General features: G+C 42.9%; 2 protein-coding genes across 2 annotated transcripts in view; both read left to right on the top strand.

The window, feature by feature from the left end:
• Positions 1 to 12783: 12783 nt before the first annotated feature.
• Positions 12784 to 20480, top strand: part of LOC132583420 (olfactory receptor 14C36-like) — a 104016-nt gene continuing 96319 nt past the window's right edge. The window contains exon 1 of the mRNA XM_060255059.1: positions 12784 to 12841. The gene's annotated coding sequence lies outside the window, so the exon portion shown is untranslated. The remainder of the gene's footprint in view (positions 12842 to 20480) is intronic.
• LOC132583425 (olfactory receptor 14A16-like) lies at positions 14337 to 15283 on the top strand. Its single transcript, XM_060255061.1, has one exon. It carries the CDS (start codon positions 14348 to 14350, stop codon positions 15281 to 15283), a length of 936 nt encoding a protein of 311 aa, XP_060111044.1. The 5' UTR covers positions 14337 to 14347.

Here is a 20480-nt window from a genome sequence, read left to right as displayed (position 1 = left end):
CCGGCCAGCTGACTGGGGGCGGGAAGCAGCCTGAGAAAACGGAAGAGCTCTGGCTGCCGTTCTCCTCCCTCCCCTCCCCCCGCTTTCCCTTTTATGGCCAGCGGGGGGAGGAGGCTCCAAATCTGGAGTCTCCAGGCCTAGCGGGGGATTTGGGAACCCTATGAAGAATTCAAATAAGGAATTTTGTGAACATCCAAGGGAGCAGGCCTCTTCTTGGACAGGAGCTCACTGTGTAGTAGCTCTGAAATCTATAAATTGAGGGTGGCCAACCTTGATTAAAATAAGAGTCACATAAACATCAGATGTTTGATAGCCATAAACCTTTTTTGTCAGATGTTTGAGAGCTGCAAGATGGAGGGGGGGAAGGGTTGAAGGAGAAAAGGAGGGAGGGAAGGAAGTAATGAGTTCTGAGTAATGAGTATTGAGTTCTGAGAGAGAGCAGAGAAGCTCTGAGATCAGAGTGGCTGTGTTCCCCACCCTCTTTGCATTGTTAAGCTGCGCCTTGCCAGAGGCTGAGCACATTTCAGAGAGTTCTGAGAGAGAGCAGAGAAGCTCTGAGATAGAGCAGAAAATAACTGATATAAGGGTGAGCAGCTGAGGAAGTTGCTGAGAATTTCTGAGTTTGTGTGACTGCTGAAAATTCTGAGTTTGTGGTTTCTGGGGAACTGCTGTCTGTTTGGTTTGAGTGGGCTGAAGGTGATTGAAGGTGATTGTTGTTCTGTAGGACCAGGAACCCAGATCCCTAATTTCCTTGAGTTCCCAATAAGGTAAATTGATCCTCCAGAAAGGGAGTCACATAAACAAACAGGATTTAAAAGGGGACTGTATATTTTTTTAAAAGCTATCCTGAAGGTAGAATGCCAGCAGGGGGGTGGGGGCTTTCCAGAGTTTTGCACTGTCACATGTATGACTATCTGCCCACAGACAGAAGTCTTGGGTGTGTTCTCAATGCAAGGAGCTCCTGGTCCTCAGGGAATGAGTTAGTACTCTTGAGGCCAAGGTGACTGACCTGGAGAAGCAGACACAGTCAGTTAGGCTCTCGGAGAAGACTCTTGAGGAAGTATTAGATAAGCCCCGCTCTGAACGTGGCAGCCCCATTGCTTCCAGGGAGCATGAGGGTTGAGAGGGAACAGGGCACTGTGCTGAAGATGAGGGGAATGCACCCTCCGAAGGGACCTCTTCTTCAGTTGGTGAGCAGGTATCCTTTCACACCAAGGAACCATCCCTGGGAGGGGGGTCTTGGTAGTTGGTGATTCGATCCTTAGGCAAGTAGATAGCTGGGTGGCAAAGCCGAGTACTGACCATATGGTGACTTGCCTGCCTGGTGCAAAGGTAGTGGACATTACATGTGTAGTGGATAGGCTGATAGACAGTGCTGGGGAGGAGCCAGTGGTCGTGGTGTGTGTTGGCATCAACGATGTGGGGAAATGTAGTCATGAGGTCCTGGAGGAAAAAATAAGGCTGCTAGGCAGGAGACTTAAGGCCAGGATCTCCAAGGTAGCCTTCTCAGAAGTGCTACCTGTTCCACGTGCTGGGCTGGAGAGACAGGCACAAATTAGAAGTCTCAATCTGTAGATGAGGCGATGGTGTAGGGAGGAAGGGTTTAAGTTTGTTAGGCACTGGGATGCTTTCTGGAACAAGCGGGAACTGTACAAAAGAGATGGTCTCCACTTGTCCCCCGATGGAACCAGGCTGCTGCTGCTTAAAATCAAAAAGTTTTTGATTTTTTTAAACTAAATCTTGGGGGATTTAGCTTTTAAACTAAATCTTGGGGGAAAACCGACAGGAGATGAAATGTCTCTGGTTCGGGAGGACACATCTCAAAGAGATGAAGGGTTAGTTGTTACTTTTCTACCGGGTAATGGATCAGAGTTGTCCACTGAGATGGTGACAAACAGTGTGGACTGTCTGCCAAAGTCTTGAGGCGGCAGGAGGAAGGTTGCGGGCCTAGCTTGCTTGGGAAATTATAGATGTTTGTATGCAAATGCTAGAAGTGTTTGAAGTAAAATTGGTTGGAATGTTTAGTATTGGGAGAAAACATAGACATTGTGGGAATTTCAGAAACTTGGTGGAATGAGGAGAATCAGTGAGACACGGTGATTCCTGGATATAAGTTATTTTGGAAGGATAGGGAGGGAAGGGTTGGAGGTGGGGTGGCTCTGTATGTCAGAGAGGGTATACGGTCCAGTAAGACTGAGGTCAGAGAATTAGATTTCCTTCTAGAAATGCTTTGGGTTGAAATAGAGAGGTCAAAAAGGAAATTTAACTATGGGAGTTTGTTATCACCCACCAAATCAAAAGATAGAGGATGATTATAATATGATGGAAGGATTAAAGATAGTGGCTAAACATAAAAACTGTGTTGTAATAGGTGATTTTAACTACCCACAGATTGATTGGGTCAATATGTGTTCTGGTCAAGAGAAAGAGATTGACTTTCTTGATGCTCTCAATGACTGTGGTATGGAGCAGATGGTCTCAGAAACTACCAGGGGTGGGGCGATCCTGGATTTGGTCCTAAGTAATGCCCAAGACTTGTTGAGAGATGTAAAAGTGATCGCACCGATTGGGAGCAGAGACCATAACATTATTGATTTCACCATTTGTATAAATAGAGAGTTGCCCCAAAAGACCAGCACAACCACATTTAACTTTAAAAGGGGAAAAATTCTCTGAGATGAGGAGGCATGTAAAGAGGAAACTGAAAGGAAAGGTAAATACAGTCAAAACCCTTGGGGAAGCTTGGAGGCTATTTAAAACTACAATCCTAGAAGCTCAGATAAAATATATACCACAAGTTAGGAAAGGCACAAACAGGTATTCGAAAAGGCCTGCATGGTTAACAAACAAAGTAATGGAAGATATGAAAGGTAAGAAGGACTTCTTTAAGCAGTGGAAAGCTAGTCCAAGTGAGATTAATAAAAGGGAGCACAGGCTGTGGCAAATCAAATGTAAGACTGTGATCAGGGAGGCAAAAAGGGACTATGAGGAGCATATTGCAAAAAACATAAAGACCAACAATAAAAATTTCTTCAAATATATTAGAAGCAGGAAAACAGCCAGGGAGGAAGTGGGGCCCTTGGATGACCAAGGGGTAAAAGGATTACTGAAGGAGGATAAGGAAATGGCTGAGAAGCTGAATGCATTTTTTTCTTTCGTCTTCACTGTGGAAGATGAGAAGTGTTTGCCCGCCCCAGAACCACTAATTTTGGAAGGGGTATTGAAAGACCAGAGTCAGATTGATGTGACAAGAGAGGAGATCCTACAACTGATAGACAAATTAAAAACTAATAAGTCACCAGGTCCGGATGCCATACATCCAAGAGTTCTGAAAGACCTCAAAGTTGAACTTGTGGATCTTTTGACAAAAATATGTAATCTTTCATTGAAATCTGCCTCCGTTCCTGAAGAGTGGAATGTAGCAAATGCCACCCCCATCTTTAAAAAGGGTTCCAGAGGAGATCCGGGAAATTACAGGCCAGTCAGTCTGATCTCAATACCGGGAAATTTGGTAGAAACCATTATCAAGGACAGAATGAGTAGGCACATTGATGAACACGGGTTATTCAGGAAGACTCAGCATGGGTTCTGTAGGGGAAGATCTTGCCTCACTAACCTGTTGCATTTCTTTGAGGGGGTGAACAAACATGTGGACAAAGGAGACCCGATAGATATTGTTTACCTTGAGTTCCAGAAAGCTTTTGATAAAGTTCCTCATCAAAGGCTCCTTAGTAAGCTCGAGAGTCATGGAGTAAAAGGACAGGTCCTCTTGTGGATCAAAAACTGGCTAATTAATAGGAAGCAGAGAGTGAGTATAAATGGACAGTCTTCGCAGTGGAGGAAGGTAAGCAGTGGAGTGCCACAGGGCTCAGTACTGGGTCCCATGCTCTTTAACTTGTTCATAAATGATTTAGAGTTGAGAGTAAGCAGTGAAGTGGCCAAGTTTGCAGATGACACTAAATTGTTCAGGGTGGTGAGAACCAGAGAGGATTGTGAGGCACTCCAAAGGGATCTGTTGAGGCTGGGTGAGTGGGCGTCAACGTGGCAGATGAGGTTCAATGTGGCCAAATGCAAAGTAATGCACATTGGGGCCAAGAATCCCAGCTACAAATACAAGTTGATGGGGTGTGAACTGGCAGAGACTGACCAAGAGAGAGATCTTGGGTTCGTGGTAGATAACTCACTGAAAATGTCAAGACAGTGTGCGATTGCAATAAAAAAGGCCAACACCATGCTGGGAATTATTAGGAAGGGAATTGAAAACAAATCAGCCAGTATCATAACGCCCCTGTATAAATCGATGGTGCGGTCTCATTTGGAATACTGTGTGCAATTCTGGTCACCGCACCTCAAAAAGGATATTATAGCATTGGAAAAAGTCCAGAAAAGGGCACTAGAATGATTAAAGGTTTGGAACACTTTCCCTATGAAGAAAGGTTAAAATGCTTGGGGCTCTTTAGCTTGGAGAAACGTCGACTGTAGGGTGACATGATAGAGGTTTACAAGATAATGCATGTGATGGAGAAAGTAGAGAAAGAAGTACTTTTCTCCCTTTCTAACAATACAAGAACTCATGGGCATTCGGTGAAATTGCTCAGCAGTCGGGTTAAAATGGATAAAAGGAAGTACTTTTTCACTCAAAGGGTGATTAACATGTGGAATTCACTGCCACAGGAGGTGGCGGCGGCTACAAGCATAGACAGCTTCAAGAGGGGGTTAGATAAAAATATGGAGCAGAGGTCCATCAGTGGCTATTAGCCACAGTGTGTGTGTGTGTGTTTGTATTTAATTTTTTTGGCCACTGTGTGACACAGAGTGTTGGACTGGATGGGCCATTGGCCTGACCCAACATGGCTTCTCTTATGTTCTTAATGTGTAAGTATTGAATGATACAACAAACTACTTATTCACATGTTGATACCAGAATTGCCAACCTGGTATAAGGGATGCTTTGCCAAAGTTGATGAGGTTTCGCTCACGCAATGCTAACTTTGTACTCAGGCCTTGGATTCAGAAGGAGACCACAGTAGCGCAGCTCATGTATCTTTCTGAAGGGTCACTTTTTTCCTCCTCAACTTGAGCATTGGATAATGGTTGCGGCTGTATAACAATTCCCGGATTATCTCCACCACCTAGTTTTCTAAATAATAACCCATGTGTGCAGTTGAGCACTGCTACGCGCAGTGTGAGTAGTGCTGGAGTTATTACTATGAATGATCTGATTTCCTCCAACAATTCATTTTATATATCTTTTGAAACACAGTGCAAAGAAAAAGTGGGAGCAAATCATGATGGCATTTTTCAAGCTAGCTAAAACCATGCAAAGGGTGAAGTGCTGAGCTTGCCACAAATCCATCACTGCAACAACCATGGTAAAAAATAAGACTTAAAACCAGAATGGAAAAAAGAATGTATATGAGGAGGCATTTTCCTTGGGTGATTTCAAATATTTGCATGCTTCTGCTGTGGCTACCACCTTCACAATGGGGCATCAATTACAGCAATCAATTTTATTCAAATGTAAATCTGCCTATTTCCACAGAGCAGAGTCATTGCATTCGGGAGCATCTTGAAAGGTGGGGGTGGGATTAGCGCCAGGACTCAAGAAGCGACAGCTTGATTTGAGGAATTAACAGAAGGGGACAGGGTGAGGAGGAGGGAAGGGAATGAGGTTGGTGGTCGGTGGACTGACTGAGATAGAAGCAACCCTTTCTTTAAATCCAAGCAAGGTTTCTCCTCACAACAACCCTGCGATGTAGCAGAGGCTGAGGTTGTGCAACTCATAACGCCCCACCAGTTTCCATCATTGTACAGCTGCCTATAATGTCTGCTGTGTTAAATTCTTGCCGCCCTCAGCACCATTGTGGAGCCGGGGGGGCGGGGGCGGGGAGAGAGGGAGATAGAGAGAAGACACAGAAGAGTGATTGCAAGGGTGTAACCCCAGTCTCCAATCCTTCTCTTCAGGAAGACTTTTGTGGTTCTCTTCTCCATTGCAAAGCTCTGCAGTGAAGTTTAGTGCTGATTCTTAGCATAAACATTTTCCAGAAACCAAAATGCTGCATAAAAACTGAATCGCACAACTGGCTGTAAAGGAAGAACATAAGGAGGGAATTTTCTCTGCCGTGTCCATATGTGTGTGTATGGGGGGGGGGGGTGTCTCTGATCACGGCAGCCAGATTACCAGTGATTATTTAAGGTATATGATTGCTTGGAAATTGTATCAATACTGCAATAACAATACAAATTGAAAAATTGAAGATGAGGCAAGTCACAAAATGTAAAAATGCCACGTGCTGTCAGTTCTCATTCAAATCACTGTTGCCGAACAACAGCACAGTCTGATCTGACACCAAAAAAGATTTTCCATAACAAAATTCTAGAGAACACAACTGCTATGCCAATGAAGGATTCTTGTAATTAGAATTGGAGAACCAAATCTTTAGTTACTGAAATGTTGTGGTGGAAACTCTAGAACAAACAGGACATTTGTAAGAAAAAGATAAAACAGGCAGCAGATTTGTTCAAGCTTGTAAATGTCAAAACGCCACCTGCAGTACTGCAATGGTTACCGCAGATCATGGATTTCTGAGGGAGAGGGGAGGAGTCTGAAAAAAACGCAGTAAAGCTTTTACAATACAAGTTTAAAACACCCATAGAAAAAAGACCAGACCAAAACAAATCTCGAGAAAAACGCTTTTGCGATGGCGTCGAAACCCATCTCACTGAAACAAATGTAAATGCCTTGGGAAGCAAGCATGTGAAACAGTTTTGAGAGCGTTATGTAATGTAAAAGGTGAGTTTACAATGCGGAGCTAGAGAGTCACAAACTGCCAGTGTAAAAAACACCCCTAGCTGGCTATTTTACATTGAAGCTAAAATAAGTTCCTTGGATCTATCTTTAGATTTCTTATCCTTGCTTTCTGAGACATTTCTTAAAATAAAATCTAGTCTACTGAGCTCAGAGCTACCAACTCTTTATAGTCTTGCCAACAGAACCTGTTCTCCCCTAAATTTAGGGATTGTTCCAAATTCAAATATTCCAGCTGTGTACCTCTACCAACTTCTAGCTCCAAATTTACACAGAGCCTTTTCCTTGGCCAGATTCAATGCCCTTCCATCTGCTATTTTATTTGGCAGATTCCAAGGGACTCCCTATTCAAGTAGGTGCTATCCCTGTAAAATGGATTGTGTTGAGATTGTAGCCCATGTTCTTCTCCAGTGTCCTCTCTATTTAGTGTCCTGCCAGGATCTTTTATACCCCATATTGGCCCAAATTTTAGAGACCTCTGATTATTTTAAGGTGCTTTATTTGCTTGATAATTCTGATCTGGAAATAACTGAATTAGTAGCAAAGTTTTTATACATATATATATATAGAGAGAGAGAGAGAGCTATGGTTACTCATCCTGATAAGTAGTACTATGTATCAGGTTTTACTGTGTTGCTACTTTGTTTTTATTGTGTAATTCTAATTTTATTCTTTATGGATTTTGTATTCTTTTAATATGTAACCTGGCTGTCCCTTTATCTTATATTCTGATATATGCCAATAAAGGCTGTCTTGTAAAGCTGAATCACAGAGCCAGGAGGCAACCTCAGGGGAAGGTCTTGGCCTCTATGCCCTGTTGTTGACCATTTGAAGGAGCTGGTTGGCCACTGTGTGATACAGAATGCTGGACTAGAAGGTCTGATCCAGCAGGGTTCTTCTTATGTACTTATTTACAATTGATCTCCAGGCTCTGGTGGGTGAATTCTATTACACTATATCCTGCTGAGGTTCCCTACTTGTCAAATCTTGCCCTCCCCCAGTCTTGACCCCCTTCCCAAATCTCCAGGAATTTACCAACCCAGAGTTGTAAAAGCCGCAAAGAGTATTTTGAAAATTGGCTTATTAGTTTTTTGGGTGTTTTTTTTTAGTTTTGTTTACTTTTTTTTCTATGTTAATGATGTAGCATGTTGGAATTTTAAATAAAACAATAATATATTTAAAAAAGAAAAAAAATGGCTTATAATAAATACTGTCCAAAATGAAAACTTGTCATTCCTGCTCCAAAAAGTTTTTTTGGTCTCCTGAGAGCAAATCTCCAGAAACAGAATTATGCATATTAATATTCTTCCATCCCATGGCAACAACTTCTCACCGTTAGTGTGTGAGACACCCATAAAGTTCCATTGAATGGAGAAGCACATCCTTCTGAGCAGTGGCTGTAGAAGAAAATACATCTGGAAATTCAAACATCTATAAAGAAAAAGAGTAAGTTCTTTATACACTTGTTTTTAATTAATACTTTCAACAATAATATATACTTTATTAATTGTCCCATGAAGCAGGCTATGGACATTCCTCACCAGCATAAGGTGAAAGTGGCAATTGTAGGCATATCTGACACCAGGTGCACATCTGTTCTCATGTATGTACAGCAATCCAGACTTTGCAAATGACATTTCTTTAGAGAATCTGAAAAAGAGGTTACACTAGAAGAACAGTAAACTTTCTAAGGAGAGAGGGACACTTCTTCAGTTTTGTTGTGCTCTACTCATGAGAACAAATCTTTCAGACTCCTGTGCAGAGTTTGGCAATTAATACCTTTTTCCACAATGCTGTCAGCATCTTAATGGTTAGGATAGGGTAAAATGGGTGACTTCAGAGAATCACAAAGAAATCTGCGCCAGAAGATTCAAGACAACATGAAGAAAAATGGTGAGTTATATTTAGGTCTACTCTATAGGTATTTTGAGCAAACCTACCCCCTCGCGCACACACTTTATTTTTTTCATTATTGTTACTTTGCCTCTCAGGCTATTGTTTCTCAGTTCCCCAGTCTTCTCTGTAATAGAATTAATCCAAATACTCTGACATAAATTTAAATATTCTAGTTTTCTCATACTAGTGACATGACAAGGCTCAGAGATTCAGAAATGTAAATGGAGAATGTTAGAGTAGATGTCCATGAGATACAGCTCACAGCTTGGGAACCACTTTCAAAGTCATAATTGTTATGTCTGTCATCCTCCATTCCCATGTACATAATTTCTGCTCTGCATCATGATCATGTCACACATGCAGAAGGAGCTTTATTCCTTTCTGCTCATACCCTAAAGTGCAATAGAGAGCCAGCATGGTATAATGTGGTATTAGGATCTAGAAGACTCGCATTTGAACCTCCACTCTGCCACAGAAGCTCACTAGGTGACCTTGAGCCGCTCACTCAGCCTAAGGTATCTTTACAGGGTTGTTGTTCTGAGGATAAAATGGATGGGGAAAGAACAATATTCAGTGCTCTAAACAAAAATATTCTAAGTCACTGTGTGCCCTGTTGGGAAGAAAAGTTAATTTTTATCCATAAATCAGCCCTGTAAAGTAATCTAAACTGAGACATGAGAAATTGTTCAGGATTACCTAGTGAACTTTGATGCTAACTAAGGATTTAATCCAGGATTTTCTAAAACCCTATTTCACATTTTCAGCTACTATATACCACTGTACAGACAGCCTGTTGCAGATGTATAAACCCATTTTAATTTTTAAAAGCACTCCTGTTTAACTATTTCAATGATGTATGGACGTTCTAATGATCTACACAAAACAGAGACTACGCTGAAAGGAAATTCAGTTGATGTGGTATATTTGATTCTAAAGAATAATAGTAATTTTAAAAGCCACAATAATCTCAAAGCAATCTTCAGTTAAGACTTCACTCTTAAAGAAGCTTAGTATAGATCTTATAAGCCTTACTGAGCACAGTGGTACTTATTTCTAAGTACATAAACACTTAGAATTATGTTTTTTGCCCCTTAGTAAGAGAAGCATAGTGTAGCATTTTGATTTATGTCAGCACCCCTATTTTAGTGCTAGGTTTTCTTTTCAATGATGAAACTTTCTAGGTTGTTTCTAACGGATAAGAGGATTTCAATTTCTCTTGACTTCAGTCTTCCATATGCAAAACATATCAAATGCTTCTATGTGAAATGTTTTACATTGTTCTGGTATATAATTAATAATTCTAATAATCTTTAAAAACAGAGGCATAAACATGAGCTGTCATTTTCCTACTTACACTTATCTGATTCCTCATTATGCAACATATACTTTTTAGATATATTTACAGAATTATTTAATCTTAGAAATTTATGAGTCACCACTTTGGGTTCCTCAAGAGGATGCAACCACTATTTAATGAAGGAGTTGTTTTCCTGATCTTAGTTTATGTCATCAGGCATTTTCGTTAGTTTGTAATTCTTGTAATTGTAACTACAATTGTAATTCTTAAAGTTATTAGGACTGTACCTCCCAGTTGGACTATCCATTTTAGGCTATTTTGCAGGCCTCTTGCCTGGTGCCCCTCTTTAAATGGAATAATCTAGTAATGGTAAAACTGATCCCATTCTTCCTAAGATTTCTGCAGTTAGAGACAGGGGTCATTTTGTGGGAAAAACAGGTGGTGGAGCTCATCCAGGGATTGTTATGCAGCTACACATACTATTCAATGGACTAGGATGTGGAACTCTCAGAAGGAGGAGGTGGAACTCTCAGAAAAGTTCAGGAGCTGTGCTCCTCTGAGCTCCCACTGAATCCGAGGCCTGGTTAGAGGATTATGGTGAATAATGTCATGATGAAAAGAGGCGACTTCACCAAGGCACAACGAAGAAGAAAAGACCAGTGATGCAAAGGAAAGAATCTTTAATGATTGTATAACCTGTACACATTTCATGTGGAACTTTGTCAAGGGAATCTTTTAGATTCTTTCAGTACCATTCATGTATAAAGTGTATATTATGGAATGGAACTGAAAGAATCTGGAAGATTTTCCCCAACAAATAATGTAAGGAAAGGAAAAGTCCCCTGTGCAAGCACCAGTTGTTTATGACTCTGGGGTGATGTTGCTTTCACGTTTTCACGGCAGACTTTTTACAGGGTGGTTTGTCATTGCCTTCCCCAGTCTTTTACACTTTCCCCCTAGCAAGCTGGGTACTCATTTTAGTGACCTCAGAAGGATGGAAGGCTGAGTCAACCTTGGGCCGGCTACCTGAACCACAGTACTGCAGTACTACTGCTTTACCACTCTGCACCATGGGGCCACTTAAATAATGTGAAGACATTATCAATTTAACCCATTTTCACATCTTAAACTAACACTATGGGACAATCTAGATCTAACAACTGGGAAGATTTTTTAATGGAAGGCTTGGACAGATAGGGGAGGGAGGTTTATTTTGGACCAATTAATAGACTATCCAACAATTAGTTTTTTATTATTTTCTCTGTTCAAGTCTGGATATCACATTTCAAACTCTGATGAATGGCAATATTTACAGCTGCTACATCTCTAGGTATCTCAGCATGTCTGTGAATAATTGTTTCAGAATCTCCCTTCCTCTTGGCAACTCAGATTAAATTTATCCAGAAAATGAAACCTGAGGGTTTAAGGGTACCTTTAAGTGTTAGCATTTTAAGTTTATAACTTCGGCGGGAGTCAAGTAACGGGGGGAGGGGGAATTAGAAATTAGCATATGGGATAGATAAAAGAAGTTATTAATGGCTATTGTTACCATATGTTACTAATAAAATTGTTTAAAACCAGAAAATGAAACCTGATATATCTCTTTAGAAATTTCTGATGTTGGTCAATAAATATGGTATGCAAAGTCTCAGAAATGAATGTAATAAGGAGTTAGATTGCCTTATTTGGCCAAAGCAAGGAGATATGACCCTAACTTTTATATCTAAATTTTATGCCACTGAGCCTCCTTAGTACAGGATTTTGTATCCAATTGTTGGCACTAACTTACAAGATGTGTTTTATTTATCTTTGGATTTATATCCTGCCCTCCCCATAAGCAGGCTCAGGGTGACTCACAACAAAAGGAATAACAACAATCATTGCAATTAATAACATATTAAAATTTAAAACAAACAGCACATAACTGTCTCTGGCACCTACCAATGTCTCTCACTAGGCGAGGCATAACAAACCAATAGTAAAGGCCATTGAACAGATGCCCAGATAGTTCTTTAGGACCATTAATCCAGACAATGAGGGCAGGGGAGGCCAAGATCTTCAAATGTCCACTACCTCATCAAAGGCCTGGCAGAACAGCTCTGTCTCTCTCTTAAACTTATGTTTTGAGCCTGTTCAGTTATTTGGTCTTTTTGGGAGGAAGCAATTACTCATATCAATTGGTCTTTGAGGATGCTTGTGTTACTTTGAAATTATTTGAAATTATTATTTCAAAAGCAAAGCTGATTCAGGTGCTCCAGCAGGAGATGCTGCTTGTGGTAGGAATCAATTGCTCAAGAGATGATTTGATTGCAAAAAGCCTAACTTATAACCTTAGAGCCTAACTTATGGTCAATGAAAATGGACCCTCTATGCTCTTAGTGTTGCTAAAAGATTTACATTATAACATAGAAAAGATAATTCCCTGCCTCTAGTAATTCAGAGGACTGGGGACAACTTTATCAGCATTTGAAAGTATGTGTGGACATAGTTGTAGATATTTGTAGTCAGGGGTAGAATTCTTGCTGGAGCTCCTTTGCATATTAGGCCACACACACCTGATGTAGCCGATCCTCCAAGATCTTACAAAACCCCTGTTTGCAATACTTTTATAGAGGCTTATTAGTAGACTTCCCACCATTGTTGCTATATTGTGTTATTTTTTATATTTTTTCTCTCTTTCTTTTTGGGGTAATTAAAATTAATTTTAAAAAAGGTTTTTTTCCGCAATCAAATCATCTCTTGAGCAATTGATTCCTACCACAAGCAGCATCTCCTGCTGAAGCACCTGAATCAGCTTTGCTTTTGAAACTACCTCATTTGCTCCACTCCTCATCCTGTTGGTAAGCTGAGTAATGTCATTGAATTGAGAGAATTTGCAGGTTCTTTGGGGGCTTTGGGGGCTTTTTTGTGACCAAAATTTCTGTAGACAACCTGCTACATAAATGAAGTTTAGGTAGGAAAACTGACATAAAAACCAATACTCCGTCTAAGCTGTGGAGTCTTGTGAGCAAAAAATCTACTTTGTGAGCTAGAGGTATTAAAGTTGTGAGCTACTGAATGAATTAGTTTGCTCTGAAGCTATTTTTCCTGGGCTAAGACAAAAATGAGTGACAGAGGCTAAAAAAACTGTGAGCTAACTCGCACTCACTCAACTTAGAGGGAACACTGATCAAGACTGATGTCTGTTGTTCAGGGATGGGTTGTTAAAAGTAGGGGCTCCCCCCCCCCCAAAAAAAAATAGTTGTTGTCCTTCACCAGAGTGATCAGTTGATTTTCCTTAACAGATGTTAATTGTAGGAGAGTTGAAGTGTCAGATCTTGCAGAAGATGACCACTTCTAACTGAGAAGAGGCAGGTTTAGTTTGCAACAACAGCCATATTTGTATAGGTTTGGAAGTAAAATCAATATTGTAAAGGTACTGTTAGTAGAACTTCCAACTTCTTTGTAGGGTCAGAAGACCTCCCAGATTTACAACTATCTTCCAAAAATCTTTTCCACAGAAATACATCGGTGCTCTGGGAGGTGAACGCTATGATGTAATACTACTCCTCTCCAATCTTTGCCCTATCCAGGCTCACACCAAAATCTACAGGGCTTTTACAGCTAAGAGTTGGCAACCCTGTTACTCTACTGCTCCAAAAGAACTTGTCTTAAAACATCAAAGCAATTTAATCTTTTTAACCACATTTGTCTAAGCAATCAAAGAATTTATGCATGCTTCATTCATACCACATAAATGGGGAAAGCAATTACCATACATAGGAAAGGAAAGGTCCCCTGTGCAAGCACCAGTTGTTTCTGACTCTGGGGTGACGTTGCTTTCGCAATGTTTTCATGACAGACTTTTTATGGGGTCGTTTGCCATTGCCTTCCCCAGTCATCTACACTTTCCCCCCAGCAAGCTGGGTACTCATTTTACCGACCTCGGAAGTATGGAAGGCTGAGTTAACCTCGAGTTGGCTACCTGAAAACTCAGCTTCCACTGGGGATCGAACTCAGGTCGTGAACAGAGCTTAGGACTGCAGCACTGCAGCTTTTAATACTCTGTGCCGCTATGGCTATTTATTTCCAAAGAATAAAGGTTCCTCAAACAATTCTTCCGCATTTATAGCTAAGTCAAGAGCACCTGGAGAGGGATTTCTGGAATGCAGGTGCCACTTTTGACTTCAATGTTACTGAACTACATTCCCACCCCCCACACACACTGATGACAGGAACTGTGTGGAGACTTGAAATGCAGTCGTTGTCACCCAATTCTGTTGCAGCAATTTAGATTAATATTATAAGAAACTGTAATTCTTACTTGTGTTTCCTTTTCCAAGGATTTTACAACATGGTAATGAAAAATGTTCAATAACACTACCATGTCTGATTTTCTGCTCCTGGAAATCTCAGAGGTTCGGGAACTGCAATTTCTCCACTTTGCTGTATTTCTGATGATATACTTGGCAACTATTACAGGGAACCTCCTCATCATCTCTTCAGTTGCCTTAGACCATCACCTGCACACCCCCATGTACTTCTTTCTGATGAACTTGGCTGTGCTGGACCTTGGCCAAGCTTCAGTCATTGTCCCCAAATCCATGATCAATTCCCTCCTAAATACCAGGCATATTTCATATTCAGGGTGTGTTGCTCAAGTCTTCTTCTTTTTCTTCTTTATAACTTCTGATTTCTGCATCCTGACAGTCATGGCATATGATCGATATGTGGCTATTTGCAATCCATTACGTTATGAAATGATAATTAATAGGCAGGCCTGCACTGAAATGCTGGCTGGTGTATGGATTGCTGGTTTTCTATATTCCGGGATGCATACCACAGGGACGTTTGCAACCCATTTCTGCTCTAACGTTGTAAATCAATTTTTTTGTGATATCCCACAATTAATAAAATTGACTTGTTCCGACCAAAATCTAATTGAAATGACTACTATTGGGATTGGAGTTGTCCTTGCCCTGGGCTGCTTTGTCTATATCCTTGTAACTTATGTTCACATTTTCACCACGGTGTTAAGACTGCATTCTGCCAAGGGGAGGCAAAAGGCTTTCTCCACTTGCATCCCCCACCTTACTGTTTGCTCCACATTTATATTTACTGGGAGTGCTGCCTACTTGAAGCCTGTCTCTAACACCCCATCATGGCTGGACTTGATATGTACTGTGATCTATACCATGGTTCCACCAATGTTGAATCCAGTGGTTTACAGTATAAGAAACAAGGAGATCAAAAAAGTGATGTCAAAAGTTTTAGGGTTTAGCTACGTTTTAAGAAATACATAATCAAGTTTGCTACTTTTTATGTTTGTTCAATATTCTGTTTTCCCAATAAAATTAACTTTAAATTGTATAGCCAAAGGGGCATCAATGCACAGTGCAAATTTTATTCTTTATAGTTGGGTCATAGCGAAGTGAATCACACCATTCCACTGTGCAGATTCGTTTGTTTGCTGAAATATTCATACTCCATTATTTTGGCTCAAATTAGAAGCCTTCCTCTGAATATTCCATTTGAGGAAAAATCACTTCAGTTGGAAAAAAAATCCTTAGAAGAAGAATAGGTATTTATATTCTTATTGTCTCTAACTTAAGGACTTCCAAAGTGTCTTACAATAATGTTCCTTCTTTTCCTCACAACAGGCATCTTGTGGATTAGGTGGAGTCGAGAGATTTCTAAGAGAACCGTGACTGGCCCAAGGTCACTCAGCAGGCTTCATGTGGAGGGTTGGGGGGATCAAAACCTGTTCTCCAGATCAGTCCACTGCTCTTAACCATGACATCACACCATTTTTAGTCACTAAACTACAGTGGTTTTCCTATTTAGGCTGGAGGAAGCCTACTTGAAGGAAACAGCAATAATGAAAAGAATAGAGATGTTTTTAAATGACTGTTGATATCTCCTTGATGAGTTTAAATTGTTACTACATGGGTATGTCCAAATGCCCATCAGTACTTGGTGGTAGTGTGACAGTGCAGAAGGAAGGAGGCAGCTGTATAGGTTGGATCCAGCCAGCCTTTTCACTCCATGTCACCCAATTCTCCTTCTTACTCTATCCCACACCCAGATATTGATTGTCCAGGCTGGTCACATGATCCCAGCATACTAGTTTTGGTGTTTAAAGGAGATCATATTTTCCATTTTAGATTCTGGAAGAGAGAAATAGAAAAGCAGACAGAAAGTACTGGGAATACTTATATTTCCATAAACACTTCTGCTTTGCCTCCATTTGTGTTGTCTGTGTACTTTGAAAATAAACAAAATATCTTATGTTTCCAATGCTCTTTCTTTCAAAGGAAACCAATTTGGATAATATACATAGGTTTTATTTGGGAAAATGAAATTAAATGGTTAAGTTCCAGAATATCATCTAGATCAAAGGGTGTTTTGTTTTGTTTTTTGTCAATCCGGGGGTTGGACTTGCTGGTGAAAATGGGGGAGAGGTCCAAAATGTTATGCCGGAGAACCTGAGAGCTCTGTGTCCAGAACCTATGTGGGGCTGATGCTGTAGTACACAAAACTGCCTGAATCAGATCATTAATCTATCAAAGTCAGAATTGTCTTCCATGTCATACTGGTAGAGACTCTCCAAGATCTCTGGCAGAGGTCTTTCACAACCCTGTCCATTCGACTGAAGATGACAGACATTGAACCTGAGATCTTCTGAAGAACTGCATGAGATGGAGTGAAATGGCTGCGGAGTCCAACAGTATGAATTTATGATGTCTCTGAGGTAAGACTGTTAACATTCCCGGGCCTGAGTAACATGTCTCTCACAGGGGCTAAGGAACATGTCTCTCACAGTTTACTGTTTGCTTCACTGTTTGCTTTGCAGCAGCATTGTTTGTGTGTGGGGGGTGGGGGTGGGTGGGTAGACAGACTATCCCAGACTTCTTACAACAGCCCCTGAGGAGAAGCAGTAGTAATCAGTAAGGCTCCAGGAGAACCTCTCAGCAGAGAACTGTCTTTCTCAAAGATCTGTGATCTTCTGATGGGATTCTGGCCTTGACAGGACCAGCAGTAGGCAGGTCACAGCAAGGCTTCCAAATGACAGGAGAGAGTAGTGACAGAGTACAAGGCCACTCCTGTGTTAGCCACAACTTCCAATAAAAATTGAGGATCAATCCAACACATTCAGCTTTTATTATATCTATGATGCATGGGGTGGACAGAGCTGACAAAAAGAACTTTTGCTCCCTCTTGGGCAGCCCAATCCAGAGATAAGGAGCAGCCGGCCATTGTGTAGCTGCCACACCGCTAGTAGACTTCCTGAGGACTTTGGCACGCTGGAGCATGGGAAGGGGAGAGGCGTAGCTTGCCATGAGGGAGACGGTTGCCATGGCAACCCCACTGTCGGAGGCACGTTAGGGAGGCAGAGGCAGCCGGAGGGGAGGGCCAGCCCACCTCCCCCCATTGGCCAGTCCTGGCACATGCACCGCAGCTCATGACAGTCAGGGATGGGGAGAGGCTGCCCCAGAGAGGCTGATAGCCATCCCCAACCCGACCCCAAACAGAGAACGGAGCCAATGATGGGCAGACCATCACAGGCAAAGGAGAGAGACATCCCATGAACATGGGAGGGAACAGGAGTGAGGCTGGGCATGCACGCACGAGAAGCCTGGCTTGGTGGGGAGGCGGGGGTGGAGGTGAGACAGGCCCGCATGGGACCACGGAGAAGCCGTCAATCCCCTCACACCCTCCCGCTGTCAGACTCTGCCAATGGCAGGCAGACAAGCAGGAAGTGCCAAGTGCAGGAGTTCGCTGTCATAGACAGTGGCTGGAATGTGTGTCTGGGAGTGAGCAGCCCAGCAACAGACACTCCCTCACCCAGAGACCCCCTGTGCTGCCCTGACACCCCCTGCCATGTGTATGGAACACCTCCCCCGGGGGCCGCAGTACTCAGAGTGCGAGTGCCTCAGCCGCAGAACTCTGAGTCCACCTCATCAGCCCCCCCTTAGTGCCCTGCACACAACAGCCCTGTGGGTTCGGGTAGGCTGTCAGCCCGGGCAGGCTGAGGGGTGGCACTTTCCTCCCCTGTCTAGCCATGTGGGAGGCAGCGTGGTGGCTCATAGACTGTACCCCCCCAAACTAAGTCTGCCCACCCTCCCAGACATTCCCTCGGAGAGGCCACTGACAGGGTGGGGTGTTCCCAGGGAACGGGCAGCAGATGCCAAGTGGGAGAGACAACACAGGGCACAGCTCAGACTTTATTTTTCCAGAACAGAGTGCAACAGTCTCCCTGGCGCATGCTGGGCAGTCTCACCATGGGTGGGGCTCCATTCTGAGCGATGAGCAGAAACAGTTGAGGGAGTGGGGGGGCAGTGGAGTGGCACATGAAGAAGCCTCTGTGTTGGAGTCCCACCTGCAAAATGGAGATAGAGATCAAGAGCACCTGCAGAGGCGGCAGCTGGAAGACTGGGCTGCATTTCAGCTGGGCACTCTCTTAAAAGGACAGTCTCTGACCTACCTCCCTGCAACGGGGCAGCTGCCACACACACACATCCCATGCCCTGCCAGGGGTTGGGAACATGGCCAAGGGCATACAAAGGGAAGGGAGCAGGCGGCAGCACAGGGGATTGGGGTCAGCAAATGCTCCCTGCCGGAGCTCACTGCATGGTTCAAGTGCCAGAGATGCTCTCACACCGAGCAGTTGAGAGCAAGGGGAGGGGGAGGCTGAGGAGGGTAGCGGAACTTACCCAGCCATGGGTGGTAGTACTCGCATGCAGTATTTCTGGGAGCCCGGAACCTGTGGAGACCTGGAAACAAGAGCAGTTAGCCCCCTTGCAAGGCAAAGATACTGTCAAAGCAACCGCGAGGTGCAAAACCCGTCACCAACGTGCCTGCCTGTCCCTCACTCTAAGTCTGTATGGCCGGGAGCTCGCCGGCAGAACTTCCCACCATGCACTCCTTTCCCTAACAGCTGAGTTGTGCGAGGCCAGAGTGGAAGTATTTCTAAGAGGGGGGAGACCACGATTGGGTACTGGGGAGGGGGCTTGTCAGCCTGAGGTGCAAGGGGATTGGCGGGGCAATCATGCCACTCCCTAAGGGGTTTGCGAGCTTCCACAGCAGCGGCAGCAGTGACTTTTGTGTTTGGTTTCAACGAGTGCCTATGGGGCATGGCGCTGTTTTTGCAAGCGTAAAGTTGCACCTCTTGGAGGGGGTGTATCATGGGCCAAACTGCTCAGGAAGCTGTCTAAGCCTGGCTGTGCTCCCAACTCTACCCCCCCTCTGAACACCACACTCCGCCTCACTTCTGCCCATGCTTGGACACAGCCCTCCAGCGCCGTTGCCCTTGGGCGGGGTGCCGCTCGGGCAGCCCCCCCCCCACATACCTCCCCTCCGCTCTGGCTGCATAAGTCATACATCGGTGCAAACCCTTCCAGTGCCCACATGCCGGCTTGTCTGCTTCCAAAAGACTTTCAAAGGGGATTAGGTAGATTTAAGGAGGATAAATCTATCAGTTGCTACTAGCCATGGGGACTGAAAGGAACCTCCACATTCAGAGGCACTAAACCTCTGAATCCCAGAGCCAGAAGGGATATAGGGAAAGGCCTTGGCCTCTGTAGGATGCCTGGCTATAAATGATTTTTATCTTTGCTTTAAATAACATAAGGAAACATTATATTTGAATAGTAAGATATTATATATTTAGCTCCTGTCCTTTCTGGTTTATTGAAAGCTATGCAAGCACACATATGGACACACAGAGAGTTCCTTTCTTATCTGGATGACCTTGTTAGAAAATAGCTCTGGCCAGTGACACAGGTATGAGAAATAGACTGATCAAGGCCTACTAGCAATGCTAATTAAAGAATTAACACGAAAGGATGTTTGTATAGGGGCAAAGGAGGTCTCTAGCCTCCTATCCCTTTTTGATATACCACTTGCTGAATTTATGGCAATTCTCTGGTCCAGGGGAGAACCAAATCACTCAATTTTGATGCCTATACTCCTGGCACCAGAGGGTCTGGTATGAGGCTAATAGCCTTGAAAAGATTCACACCCCTATGCATATGTTTATATACAAAGTATCTTTATGGTTCCTGTTCCCTGTCACATAAAACATTGCAAATGAATGTAAGACCACCCCAATTAGGGGGAACCAATGGAGGAACCAGTTGGAAGTTGTGTGGGACAGAATGCTGGACTAGATGTACCATTGGTCTGATCCAGCAGGACTCTTCTTATATTCTTATTTACAATTGATCTTCAGGTTACAGAGATCAATTCCCCCAGGGAAAAATAGCAGCTTTGTAATGTGAACTCTCTTACACTATACCCTGCTGAGGTACCCTATTTCTCAAATCCAGCCCTCCCCCAGTGTTGACTCCCAAATCTCCAGGAATTTGCCAACCCAGAGTTATAAAACTGAAAAGTATATCTTGAAATTTAGGAACTGCTAAACTAAAAACTACATTAGCCCTGGAGTTTATGCATAATGACATCTTTAGAGAATGATGATGTATGGGAAGCTGAAAGTGA

The sequence above is a fragment of the Heteronotia binoei genome, chromosome 15 (genome assembly GCF_032191835.1).
Source record: "Heteronotia binoei isolate CCM8104 ecotype False Entrance Well chromosome 15, APGP_CSIRO_Hbin_v1, whole genome shotgun sequence".
NCBI classification, from domain to species: Eukaryota; Metazoa; Chordata; class Lepidosauria; order Squamata; family Gekkonidae; genus Heteronotia; species Heteronotia binoei.
This window is presented reverse-complemented; position numbering and strand designations above follow the sequence as displayed.